Source organism: Pezoporus occidentalis, unplaced genomic scaffold, assembly GCF_034315485.1.
Source record: "Pezoporus occidentalis ecotype Australia unplaced genomic scaffold, CSIRO_AGI_Poc_V1 ctg5, whole genome shotgun sequence".
Taxonomy (NCBI): Eukaryota; Metazoa; Chordata; class Aves; order Psittaciformes; family Psittacidae; genus Pezoporus; species Pezoporus occidentalis.
In genome coordinates this window covers 12,807,531-12,821,435 of record NW_026915835.1, presented here as the reverse complement: position 1 = coordinate 12,821,435, position 13,905 = coordinate 12,807,531, and the positions used below count along the sequence as shown (strand labels likewise).

At 33.9% G+C, this 13,905-nt stretch overlaps 1 protein-coding gene across 12 annotated transcripts in view; it reads left to right on the top strand.

Annotated features, from left to right (window-relative positions):
- The window catches only part of MYCBP2 (MYC binding protein 2), a 182,715-nt gene that overhangs the window by 121,114 nt on the left and 47,696 nt on the right, over positions 1-13,905 (top strand). For 8 of the 12 annotated variants that reach the window (XM_062636926.1, XM_062636930.1, XM_062636929.1 and 5 more), the window contains 6 exons: positions 1,035-1,151; positions 1,910-2,050; positions 7,468-7,542; positions 9,648-9,872; positions 10,788-10,920; positions 12,861-12,986. In XM_062636926.1, coding sequence (XP_062492910.1) covers positions 1,035-1,151; positions 1,910-2,050; positions 7,468-7,542; positions 9,648-9,872; positions 10,788-10,920; positions 12,861-12,986 — 817 coding nt within the window. The remainder of the gene's footprint in view (positions 1-1,034; positions 1,152-1,909; positions 2,051-7,467; positions 7,543-9,647; positions 9,873-10,787; positions 10,921-12,860; positions 12,987-13,905) is intronic. The other 4 variants (XM_062636924.1, XM_062636932.1, XM_062636928.1 and 1 more) reach the window with 3 other exon arrangements.

The window sequence follows — 13,905 nt, the reverse complement described above, 5'->3', positions numbered from 1 at the left end:
AACAGGGTTGTTTGTAAACAAAACCTTGCACATTCTGGAGTAAGTTACATTTGAAATCCTTCACATTTCTTTTTTTTTTTTTAAATTAGCTTTAAAATAAATGCCATTTCTTAAAATAAATAGTTTATTTGGGGGGAGGTAGGAAATCAGGCACTTAGCTGTTACCTTTCATTACATTTTCCTGAGTGTATTCTTTCTATAGCATTCTGTGCTGTATGTTAAGTTAGGGTTTATACTACAGTTTATACTTTTTTCACTTTTGCCTGTGGAGTTTGAAAATAACCTTACAAGAAAAAAGCTTTACACTGCATGGATAGAATATATGCACTTCTTAAAACCAAAGACCAAAAGCATGGCTTACATTTGTCCTCTGTAGGATAGGTGCCTGATGAAGTGTTTGAATGGTGAAAAAAATGATAGTGAATAACAACTAGGAGATTTTTGGGGGGTGTGGTGAATCAAACTAGTTGTAAGGAGCATCTGATCTAACCTTCCTGTGAAAAAGGGAGAAACTATTGAAAGAGCTATTTGAAAAATAAAGAAAGAGAGAGATGTGTTATTTCTCTATTTTTAAATGGCTGTTTAAACTCTATAGCTAAAGAAAATATCCACATTCTGGCCAAAAAGCTGACTAAAGAGGATATTGTCACAGCAGAAATGAGAAGTGGTAATCGCAGGTTGATCAGTTACTGGAAATACTAAATTTGAAAAGGCAAAATCCTTGAAACTTGGAAGAATTAGTAAGATGAATGGAGGGCAGCAGTTAAAGGAATCAGAAGCTTGTAGTGAATATTGTGTGGTATAATGCAGATCTTTCTAAGGCTGAGTCAGTGCACTTTCAGGGCTTTTCTTAACTGTATGATTTTATTGGTTATGGTAAAAAAGTGAAGTTACACACAGCAGCCATGGGAAACTAGCAACAAACTGTAACTCTTATCACTGGCATTTCAGAATCTATTAAACCTACTTCTTTTACTCTTTGAGAGCTCTGTTCCAATTTTTTCTTCCTTACTGTCTTCCTTTGCTTCTCTTAGGTTCGCAAATTTGTGGCCAAGGACAGTGCAGGGCTTCGTATCCGTAGCCACCCTTCCCTTCAGAGTGAGCAAATAGGCATAGTGAAAGTCAATGGATCCATCACTTTCATTGACGAGGTAATTAAGGGATTTCTGTTGAAAATTGGGCTAAGATGTGAAGTTAATTCATGCAGATAATGTTTTTTCATGTTTAGATGTTGACATACAGAAATTGAGAACATAACAGTATAAATCACAAAAATCTAAATATTTACTAATTTAGTTTTTCAAGCTGTCATTTCCTTTTACTTACTTGAAAACCTGTGTAACAAACTTTCGAGACTAATAAGAGGAAATAAAATTCCTAGAGTTCGTCTTATAATGATATCTCTAAGAATTAAGGTGTTTCATACCTTACTATTTCAACCCTACATAAAAATTTAGATGTAGGTGTTATTTTCACTACATCTTTCGCTTACACTTCTGAAAGATCACTAGTGTGTTAGACTACTGTGCATATATGATTTTTACAATATAACTTCATATAAGGAATATTTTTGCAATTTACTAAGTTATAAAAACAGTGGAAAACTGGCAAGTGGGGAACTTAAAAAAGCTTTATGAAGACTTGACTTTCCTCTTCTCTCAAAGCAACTCTTATTACTGCATAATCTGATTTAAATTTATCTTTGCATCTTGCCTTCTAAAAAGATATGCCTCCCATTGCTTTGAAATTCTGGTTTTGTTGATGCTTCTCTTTACGTCTTTCTTAATTCTATCAGCATAGTGGTGATCATTGCTTCCTTGCTGCTGTTTGTCTGAAGTCTGTTAATCCTTACTGGCTTTGAAACAGTTACAGAAGGGCATGGCTCGTTTTTGTTGCTTGTTTCCCATAGATCCACAATGATGATGGTGTTTGGCTGAGGCTGAATGATGAGACAATAAAGAAGTATGTTCCTAACATGAATGGTTACACTGAAGCCTGGTGTCTGTCTTTTAACCAACATCTTGGCAAGAGCCTTCTGGTACCTATTGACGTAAGTAAAAGGTGCCTTTGAAAAATATCCAAAAGGTACACTCTATCCTCATTACAAGACTTTCTTTAATTAAGGCTGCAAATGAGTCCTGAGGTAAACAATACTTTAGTTACCAAATACTACCTTATATGTGTTTGCATTTTTGAGGGCTGTTGTGTAATGAGGGTGGAGTGTAGAAGGGTGCGAGGCTTTTATGTTGAAATCTCTTGTCCTAGAAGAGAAACAAAAATGCAAGGACTGCTATAACAGCATACAAAAATATAATCATACTAGTTTGTTATCTGCACCAGATGTTTCTGATGCAAGATTTCATTGTCCATGAGGCTTTCCACTGATGCCATCATTTCAGAAGAGTATTGCAGCCAGCAGTGAATTGATGTAACTGAGGCTTTCTTAAAAAACTGGAAAAGTTCTTTAGGCTTTGGTGCTTTTTGTGTATATTTTTGATGAGTTTCACACCTGACTCCTTGAGTTATCAATTTATTAACTAATCAAAGAGTCCCAGAGCATCAAGACTTGTTGAAGTTGAACTTGCAAGAGGAGGCACAATGTAACTGAGTAATTTTAATGGTGATCACCATCACAACAATTCAAAGATTACTTCTTTTCTGGAAACAAGATATAGTTTAAAAAAAGTACAATAGCCAAACCATTGTTTCTCAGAAAAATTGTTAAAAGTGCAGGCCTTTCTGGCTCATCCAGTTTTGTGCATTCCCTAAAATGGGCAGTACCTTGCTTTCTTCAGGGTAGAATGGGAGAAACTGAACTAACTGCAAATACTGCTGTTTAGATCTGATTTGTCATCTTACATGAGTGAGCTGCTGCTGCTGTTCCAGTGAAACAGGGCTGTTTGCTAGTAGCCAACTGTGAAAGTTCATAAATCCCTTGTGGCTGCAGCCTGTGTTCTGACACTGTTGCTCCCTGCCCATGTCAGAGTGGTTGGAACTAGATAATCTTTAAGGTCCCTTGCAACCAAAACTACTCTATAAATCTATGATGTGACTAGCTTATCTTCTTATTGACTGTTTTGTCTATAAACTATTCATTATTTTGGGAATTACTTTAATACTGCATTTGGGAAGCAAAGTATTTCTGTAGTCAGCCATCAGACACTCAACACTCACAGTGCGCATACTTACCTAATTTGTTGTAGAATATATGAAAACATGGACAAAAATTCAGCTTTGCTTAACATGTTTTGCCTTAGAAATTGATGCACATGAGAATTGCTGTATTATACTTCCACAAAACAATATTTGTATGCAGCAGTTGCATTTTACCTGTTCACTGTGATAAAAGTTGCATTTTACCTGTTTACTGTGATAAAAGTAAAATCACCTTGACTAAGTAGTCAACTTCAGTAAATATTGTAAGTCTGGATGGGTATTACATTTTATAGATTTTATTTTTTTGTTTTGTTTTTTAGTTTAACTATTTCTAATTCTTTTTTACTTGCTGAAGGGAATAGTTTTGAGCTTAGCAGTCATGTGTGTGGTTAGCAAGCAGTTTCTGCTAACCACATACATGACTTTCAGATAGCTCTAGTACACTCTTACTTCTAGAGAAGAACATACCCTGTGCTCCCTGAGAAAAGCCTGAAAGGAAATGGCTGTCATAAATAACATGCAATCTTGATAATATAATCTTGAGAATTAAAATTTTATTCGAATAAGTAAGGTATAATCAAATGTGAAAAACAGCATTTAATTATCATACATTTCATTCTCCTGTAAACTTCAAATAAAATCCTTTTTTTCTTATTTCTTTTTTTCTTAAGTGGTGTTGTAAGTTAGTTTTGATACCATTTAGACTATTAAGAGCAGGTATATATGCCTAATTTTCTTTTAAGTAGCCAGTTGCATTACATCTTAAATGACCCAAGGTGAAACAACGCATGCTTGCTTAGTTTCTGATAAGCAGTAGCCAGCACAATAGAATTCTTACAGAAGCAACTATTGTAACAGTGTAGCTGTATATAATGAGATGTGTTTTGAACTAGTTTTAGATGGAAGGTTTATTTGCATCTCTCATAATACTTTCAGATTTTTGAAAGGACTTGGCACTTCCTGGAACTATTGGATTTCATTATGACCATATATAAGCATTAAGATTTGTCATTTGATTCATAATAATAAGAGAGAAAAGGAAAAACTGTTCTCTAATATTTTCTTTCTTAAAGGCCACAGAACAAAAGTCAAGGTTCAGTGGCTTTACTTCTGAGTGCCTTAGTCTTTACTGCATGCTTTTCCAGCATTATGCACCACACAACTTTATGAAATTCAAGAAACTCTTTTGTAAGCTTCTGATTTTTGTAGCTCAGCTTAAAACTTTTTTTTCTGCTAAATCTTGATCATCCCTTAAGTAAATAAAATCTCATTACATTTTCTAAAATATGTAAAAAAAGTATATTTTTAAAAGCAAGCTGTAATGCTTCGTCACTGCATTAATGGAACAGTGAACATAAAACGCCAGCATTTTGCAGCAGTGTTAATTTTGGCCTCTAGTCCTCTTGAGACATATGTTGTATCTACATTTTATTTATTGACATTAACTAGATATTTGAATATGGTAGATCTCCTAAATATTTAGTTTCTTCTGTATATTTTGACCAAAGCTGTTATATTTAAAGGCAAATGATCTTACGATAGTGGAGATCCATTGTAGTTACTGTTTATCTGAGCTGTGGTCATTTACCTGCTTAGAAAATCTGCATAGTTAAATCTGTTCCTCTTGTTGCTCTTGTGCTTTCATGAGAAACTGCTATACAGCCATTGATCTGAAATTGCGTTTCTAATCCATTTTAGGCAATGTGATTATGAGACTATGAATTTAATAGACTCTGACTTTGAATAAACTGCTTCCATCCCTAGTAGTCACGTTCCTTTTTGTCTTGTGATATTCAGTTAACTTTTTGAGAAAGTACTTGTGAAGTTCCTTAAACATTTATGTTCTTATGCTTACACACAGTACTTAGTAGAAAGGTACATACATCATAAACTGGTACACACTAGGAGGCAATAAATTCAATCTTGATTAAACTCTGGAACGTGACTTCTAATAAATCATATTCTAAATATGGCTTTGTTACTTAATTTTAAATATAAAACTTTACTATAAGGCATATTGCACCCTGCTGGCCAGTTACATCATTACATTACTCAACCACCCGCCAGGCAAGCAGGATTAAGAAACTGCATTTTTTAAAAGAAAACATTATTTCAGTAGAGGAAAGAACCAGAATTAGTATATAGACTGCAGTGTTTGGTCACATAACCTCAGAAAGCTGAATGTGCTGTGGAAACGTTGAAGGACATTTACAAGAGATTTCTACCATCTTTTAGGCATGGTGGAAGGCAGTTGGAAAGTAAGATAATATTGAATAAAATGTCGAGATGTTTTTTTCAAAGCTAAGGCTTATCTTAATAATATTGAGATTTTGAATACTTCTCAATGATGTGCTACTTTTTGCTGGCAAATTTAAGTAACTTTTTTTTTTCCCTGAAACTTTATTGAAAATATGAATTCCTGAATTATTTTTTTTCTTTTTCAAAGGGAAATGTTGAAAAGAAAAAGAAGGACCTAAATCTGCAGATGGTAGCATAAGGATTAAATATTGAGCTTGTATTTAGTACTTTCTTCAGAATGAAAACTAAAATACATGCGTGATCTGTTCAGCTAAACTAACATACGGTGTGGTAACAGCCAGGAAGCTCTAAAGCTCCCGGAGAAAAGGAGAGCTTCTAGTTTGAACTTCTTAGTGTTGTGAAGCCAGCATGGTCCCATTTCACTACTGTTGGTTTCCTTTGTGTTTTACGTGTACAGCTTTACAACATACAAAAATAGATCTTTAAAGTGATGCTTAAATATTTTATGTACAGGTAGTCCATATTTCTCTGTAGAAGTCTATGGCAAAATACGAGACATGCTGCAAAAATAAGTCAGTTAATCTATGTTGGATGCTTATGAAATCCACTCTCATTAGGCAAGCATGGGCTTCTTATAGTTTTTGTAGGTTTATTTCAAATTGATAAGCCTTTACCCTGCCAATCTTACTATCTAAGACCCTCCCCACCTTCCCCGGTGCCCCAAACATATCTTACTAGGGCATTGGTACCTCTTTCTGTTTTAAGTAGAGGTACTGTAAATTCAGAAGAAATGCTGGTGTTTTGACAGTTTCTGTGTTTGTCAAAAACACAAATCATTTGTGTTACTGCAACTTATTGTAAGCAGATGTTTGGCAAACAGAACATGACTGAATGATTTACTTCTATCATGAGACAGACGCATGGATTTACTTACTTTTAACACGTGAATGTCTTTCATGGAATACAGGGAAGGCATGCCAAGAGTGTTTTGTACTTGTTTCAGCTTAAAGGGGTTCATTGCCTTTTCTTTAATTACTGTTAAATTTTAATGTGACTGCTGTCCAGTGATTTCACTTGGTTTCCCTAGCAGAATGGGGAAAGGAAATGAGACTTCATTTCCTGTTTGTGGAGATAAAAAGCTTTATGTGCCAAAGGGATTCTGTCATAAATACCTATTATTAGTACTACTTTATCCATACTATTAATCCTTTTATTTGACAGGAAAAGTGAAAAATTATTTGAAATTAGTAGAAACCAGTTTATGGAGAAAAAAATGGTTTCTTTTTCGTGTTTTCCAGTGGTTAATAAATGCTGTCCTAGCTGTTCTGTGGGAGAAAAAATGCACAGAACAGCAGTACTCATTTCTAGAGTTTTTGTTAATGAAGTCTCTCTAGTTTATGATAGTTCATAACGAACTAGTAAATTCATTTTATATTTTATGAAATTGATGAAATCTTAGTATTCTCCTTACAGCACTGAATTTTTTGGCTCTGGTGAGGAGTGCAATATTGATGTACAAACTGGTGAAATGATTCTGTGCAAGTGAATTGCTTTCAGCAAGAGAGAGCTTAGCCCTTCTACATTTATTCAGTTCTGACTTGGTGACTAAAAGTCCATGTGCATTTGTCTTACAATAGTTGAAATTACCTTTCAGAACAGCAGACCATCTTTCTATGCAAAACCGGGGTTTGTGGTGAGACCAACTCCTGTTTCATTGTAACAGAAGCAAGGGATTTTTCTCTGCACGAAGTCTCCAGCTTTATAAGGAATGTCTGGCTCTTAATTTCAGTAAATGGCATGACACACTACATCCATTTTGAGCTTTTGACATGCTGAACTGGTTTTGTTTAATGGATGATTTGCCATGGTGAGCAATGACTGGGGTGACTTGATCAGGAAAGCAAAACTTTTCTCCTTTTCCAAAATATTCTACCAGTAAATTTACATGTGGAGAAAGTTTGCATTATAGTACCTCAAACTTCTTCCTCCAGTGTTTCTCTGTTCCCATTTCTTTGTTGATATATGTCTTTTTTTCCAAACTTTGTTGCTCAGAATGTCTTTAATGCTAGCCAAGGAGTAAGGGATTTGGACTTTTTTACATGGACTTCCAAAGCTTTACCCCTTAAGGTAAGTTAAATGACAGGAACAGTTGCTCTGTATCTTGTGTTTTCAGGTTGTACCTTATGACTCAGTTTCATACTAAATATTGCTTTGAATTATTTTTACAGGAAATGGCAGATTTGCATATGGTGCTATATCTGTGTCTCTTCCTTTAGGATGAGAAGAAATACCAGGGCAGATTATTGAATTTTCCTTAACTCATAAGTAGCATTTTCCTTTTTTAACAAACCGGATTAGAAATTCAGTGATGGCCTAGTAACATAATGAAGGCTTTCATTCTCATTGATGCACCATGTCCTAGTAATTTCTTTTTTTGTCATTGGAGTGTTCACATTAAGTTGCAGCATTTAATAAGATGATATTCCTATGAGGAAAGCCACAAATATTTAATAAATACTTAACTTATTCTTAGTCCTTTTATTTTAAAATTATAAAATGATACGAACAAATTAAGTTATGTACAGTTAAGCAGTTAAAATCATCTGCAGAAGTGCTTCTCTAAATCACTTTGTAGCTCTGTAGCAATTTAGAATCAAGGGTTTTTTTCAGACGACATTGTAATGAAGATGACACGCAGTATTTGTTTAGAGATTTAAAAACTTGTTTTTCCACTGAATCTTTTTCCCCAAAATAGCAAACTGCTTTATTATTATGTCAAAAACTAGACAATATTTAAGCTGTCTTTAAAACATACAGATTGATGTGTTTTTTTTCGTTGAACCAGTTTACCTCAGCTTTCATTAACTTGCTTTGAGAGTTAGGTACTTACAGATCAGATTCATTGTTTGTATAAAGGCTTCTTGTAAAGACTGCAGTATTAGTCTGGACGTAGTGCACAGACCAAAAAGCTGAAAGTATGATAATTAAAGAGATTAAGAAAATACTTACGTTATTTTCTTTTTAATTAATAGAGAAGTTTGGTTTAAAGTAGGTGATAGTATTCTAAAAAGCAGGAAGTGAACTCGTGGAAGGTGTTACAGACTGTGGATGCAAAAATTGTCAGCACATTCAGAAGAAATTATAGAAATCAAATTCATAAATAAATATTAAGGAAAATAGCAAATAGCCTCCAACATCCATAATAAAAAGATATTAAATGTAGTTGGTGTATAAAGGACAGACCACTATTAAGGACTTGTATGCTAATTCTAAAGAGCATCTCCTATTGCCACTGCTAAGCACAATAAATTGGACTAGGTAATCCACCAGCTTCATCCTGTAGGGCATTTCTTAGTTCTTAACTTTCACTTATTCCTTTAAAAGCAGCTAATACTTGCATTATAAGCATAATAGAGCTCACTCCTGCTTCTTAGTTGCTTTCTTCTGAAAAAAAAAATGTTCATTACTTTACTCCTGTACCTTGTATTTTTCTGTACAAGAGCCTTTTTCTTCAGGCTATGGCTGGCTGAAAAATTTATGCTAATATTTCTCTCAGTAACTACCAGTTTTTCGCAGTAGGAAACTCAAAAATTTTCTCATTTCAGATTTCAGTATAGATTTTCTCTGTAATTAGTACCAGGTGAAATAAATTTGCAGACCATTTTTATTCTCATAGTGAAAATAATAAATATGCACTAATATTGACGTGCATTTAAGAATCTGTGGTGTTGCTGTTCTTTGTCTTTACTCTAAATTAACAATGTATTCTAAATGTTAAATAAAAAAAAGCATATCATTTGGAAAGAGATAATATTCAAATTCCCTTTACACAGCCCCAAACTTTTTGTCAAAATTTCAGAAATATAACAGGAAGAAAGCGGATATAGTGATAAATGTCAGTATGAAATGAGGTTTAGTGAAAGGGGTTAGAATAAATAATTTGTCTATAGTGGTAGATATGAGATACTACTTTTATATAAATGGTTAAGTTTATACCATCTTTTTTTCAGAAGTAATATGGTGACTTTCCAGTTAATATCCAATTTGCTAGTAGTTAGTTGTTCATCGTTGCACATTAAAATTAGCAATATAACTAGTACCTCTTTTAGCTTTGAAATTTAGCTATTGTAGTCTTAAAATAAGTATTTATTATCTAAAGAGTTCAAAGGTATTATTAATAGGTTTTACTCTGTTTTTGTTTTGCCTTTTTTTTTTTTTTTTAAATTTCTCAGGAATCTAGGTGTAATACTGATGATTTTTTCAAAGACCTAAATTCACACTGCCCACAGGAAGCAGTGATGCAAGGACAAGATATGCCATTCCTTCGAGGTGGACCTGGACTGTACAAGGTAGTGAAGACTGGCCCATCAGGTCACAACATCAGAAGCTGCCCTAACCTTAGAGGTATCCCAATTGGAATGTTAGTTCTGGGAAACAAAGTCAAGGCAGTGGGCGAGGTATGGATCCTTGTAGCTTCAGTTCATGTCTTCATAGATACCAGTATATAACAGTAGTAAACACAACAAAAGAATCTGCCCCTGTACAGGTTTGCTTTTCTAACCCTCACGATAAATACTAACCTATGAACTTGGTTTATATTATAAGTACTAATGCAATTATGTCTTTTGCCTTTTAGCTATGTGTTTTGATTGGAATAATGTTAAAATTGTATTGCAGTTGCATATGCTTGCTTATGTATTTCTGTTACGGTTACTGTTACGTTACAGTATTCCTTACAAAACTACATTTCATGTTCAACTCCTTGTCGTATTCTTTGATAGAAATTTGTTTATTGAAAAGATGTTTTTTCTAGGATCTAACCAGTTAACACATTCTGTTTCTCTGTATAGATTGTATTCATTTGTTCAGTTGCTGAACTATTGTTACTATTCCCAGCTGTGGTATTTTATGGTTAAGAAGGGCTTAAGGATGAAGTGTGTCATGCTATTTCCTAAATATAATGTCAGGGAAAAAATTAGTGCTTGTACAAACTTTGTATAAAGAACTTGGTATTACAATTCTACTGTTGCAGCCACCAATAAAAAGGCATGTTTTGGTGAATATCTCATTCAAGTTTTTATATGGCTTTTTTTGGGTGTTCTGAAGTTGTGGTGTTGGTGTTTTGCTTCTTTTGAACATAAACAGGTCTAAGATTTTTGGAAATAACTCCTAACTGTAATATGCCATAAGTAGATTTGGTACTTCAGTCTGCCTCAGCCTGTGGCCTTAATTTAAGAAACTTTTTTTTTTTCATTTCCTTTGTAATATAAAGATTGGAATGAGTGTGTTTTTCATGTACTATAAGAAGTTGCTGAATAATGCTATTATCTGAAAAGTCAATAAATTGCACTTCTTTTATGTGTGTGCATCAGGTGACTAATTCAGAAGGTACATGGGTGCAAATGGATAAGAACAGCATGGTAGAGTTCTGTGAAAGTGATGAAGGCGAGGCATGGTCGTTAGCTAGAGACAGAGGTGGAAACCAGTATCTCCGACATGAAGATGGCAAGTTGTTGTTTTGTTTTTTTATTTAACTTATTAAAAATTAAGCAATCTAAATGCGACAAAGAAGTAAAGACAGAACTGAGTTTTAAACAGGTATAACATTAATTTACACTTTTTCATTTGAGTCACTTTACACAGTTGGACTTCAAAGTTGTTTAGGTATATACTTCAAATACTTCTTAAAAGAATAGTTAAAATATTTCTCCATGTTTTCTTCTGTACCAGCTACCAATCATAATTTTAACCGTCCTTCTTTCAACGAAGAAGGGGAATAACCAGGAGCTTTTAATGTGTAAATTATGGACAGGGGAATAGCGTTTTCTTAATACTTAGCGCAGTGTCTTTTTTGTAGTCATAGATTCTCCATTTTTTGTTATGTCTAATAATGTCAAGCTCTGAGGAGTTCAAAGAGCACAAGTAGGTTCTAGAAATTATTTGTGAATTAGAACAATACCTTGCTGTTGAAAGCATATTTATTCAAAACTTAAAATTTCCTGTTCTAATATGAGGCTGTTTGCTTTTCCAGTAGAAAATTATTTCTCTGAAGTTAATAAATTAAGCAGTGTGCAGAAATTTCCACTCAAGAGTACTTAGAGTAAATATAACCTAATTTAAATAACTTCACAGTATTTTGTGTATTTTTAGTCTTTTCTAATTTTAGTAATTTTAGATGTCCTTTCATCTTTTCTGAAATTCCTCGGTGCTTTATGAAAGAATTCCCAAGTTTGGAAGAATTTAAATAAGACCCTTTCTTGAAGGTCTGTCTTCAGATTCTTGATACTTCTCTACCGTTACCAAAAGATGTCTTCAAGTACATAATTGGTTTCACAGAAAAACAGAAATGCAAGCTCCAGACTTTGAGGTCAAAACCCTGCAGTAGGGCTTTTACAATCCAGTGCATAGGGATACCATTTTAGAATCTTTCCTAAGCCTGTTAAAGAAAATTTGTCCTAAACCTCGACATGTCTGGTATTACTCCTTTCTAGATGAATCTATGTTTTTATAAGTAGGGTGAAGATAGATGTCTCTTGTGCACAGTTTCAGTAGTTATTAGTGCAATTACTAATGTTTCAACCTATTTTATGTTCCTAGTCTATTTTTGTACCAGGTGAAACTAATGTGCTTAAGCGACATCTGAAAATTATTCTAATTAATTGCTTTTATTTACTGTGAAATTAATTAGAACTACTCTTTGTCATCTGTTTCAATGCTTTTGCTAGAGGAAATTAATTAGTATTTGGAGGAGCTCCAACTGCATTTGCAGCTATCTCTGTTTTTATCCAGAAATAATACCATCTTTAAAATTACTTTTGTATTTTCCTTATTTAATAAAATGATAATGAATTCTCTAAAAGAAGTAGGATTTCTGTCAGAGACAAAGCAAAAGTCTTATTGAAGCCACAAGTCTTTAGGCAGGTATCCAGATACTTCAGCTGAAACACAGCAAGATCTGCATTTGCCTCCAACTGAGAAAATTCCAGCTGTTTTCTTGGAGCTGATAATTAATTTTTTTTTTTTTCTTTTAATTTGGCTGTGTGTATCTTGTGAATGTTTGTACTCTGAAATGCAGTTTTGGCCTGAAATGTAGTTTTCTAGCAAATTTAACAATTGCATTCTAAAGCATAAACATTGAATGGTGTGATGTCACTGAAAAACAAAGTGTCCAGCCTGTTCCAGAGTGGCATATGACAGCAAAATTGGCAGCAACTCGGTCAAACGTAAAAGCAGTCTGCATGGTATTAAGTCTTCATCTTTATGTTTTTAGAGCATGAGCTCCTAAGACAGGTGTGCTTTTGTTTTTGAAGAGAACTGAGCGTAAGTGGAAGAGTGCTATCTGGGGAAAAAAATATCACTCCTTTGCTTTGTGACTCATCATTCCAATGTAAACCAGTTACAAAGAAGGTCTAATTCTGAAGTGGTATGTTGGTTTTTTTTCACAGAACAAGTTCTTCTAGATCAAAATGTTCAGACTCCTCCCCCAAGCCCTTTTTCAATACAAGCTTTCAGTAAGGGGACAAGCTGTAGTAATGGACAAGGGTTTGATTATGGCCTTGGAAATAATAAAGGTATGTTTATATGCTCATATTTTAAAAAATCATGGTTTTCTTAACTTTGCGTATATTTTTATTACTCATTTCCTACTCTTTTAGGGCCTATGAGATGATCTCCAAAAGACATAAGCAGTAGTTCAGCACATAGTTAGTGCTATAACTGCCTTTTTTCTGCTTTAATATCAGTCTAAATACTCTGTATCAAAAGGGTCATCAAAGATCTGTAGCTTACAGTTGAGGCTTTCTGTAACGGCAGATACAAAACTATAACGCAGAAATCAGAAATACATACTTGTAAAACAAGATAATGAAAATCGTTTGATTTAGAAGGCTGTGCTTTACATTGGTGAGAAACATCTGTAAACACTTCTCACCTGTCCTGACATTTTTAAGAGCTTCTAATGGGATGGCAAGATAAAAAGATACCATCTGAGATTTAAGTTGTAAAACTGAAGTTACCTTTCAGTCTCAGTAAACTGAAACTGCATACTATTTATTCATTGATTAGATTTAGAAGATTTAATAATACAGAAGGGACTTTCGTTGAGGCAGATGTCCCTGAGAAATATTACTGAAACATGGAGCTTTGTCATTCTGCTCTTACATTGCCGTAGTCTGTCCATGCCACTACAAACATGGGCCTAAAGTGTGCTATGTGTTTCTAACACCAGCATATCTTTCTAGTGGTATTCTAGATAAAATAACTTGATTTAAGACTTGTTTTAAAAAATATGAAGGGGAGAAGATTATTCTATGTTCTAGTCTGATGTTTCCATAGCAGCAAAGTTTTATATCATTTCAGTGTTTTACTGCATAAAGAAGCAGTTCATACTTGTCCATGCATTCCTATAGGAACCCACTTTTTATTTATTTTTTTAAACAAAAGCTGGAAAAGTTGAAGTGTTTTCGATTTATAGGGTTTTTTTTATAGAAC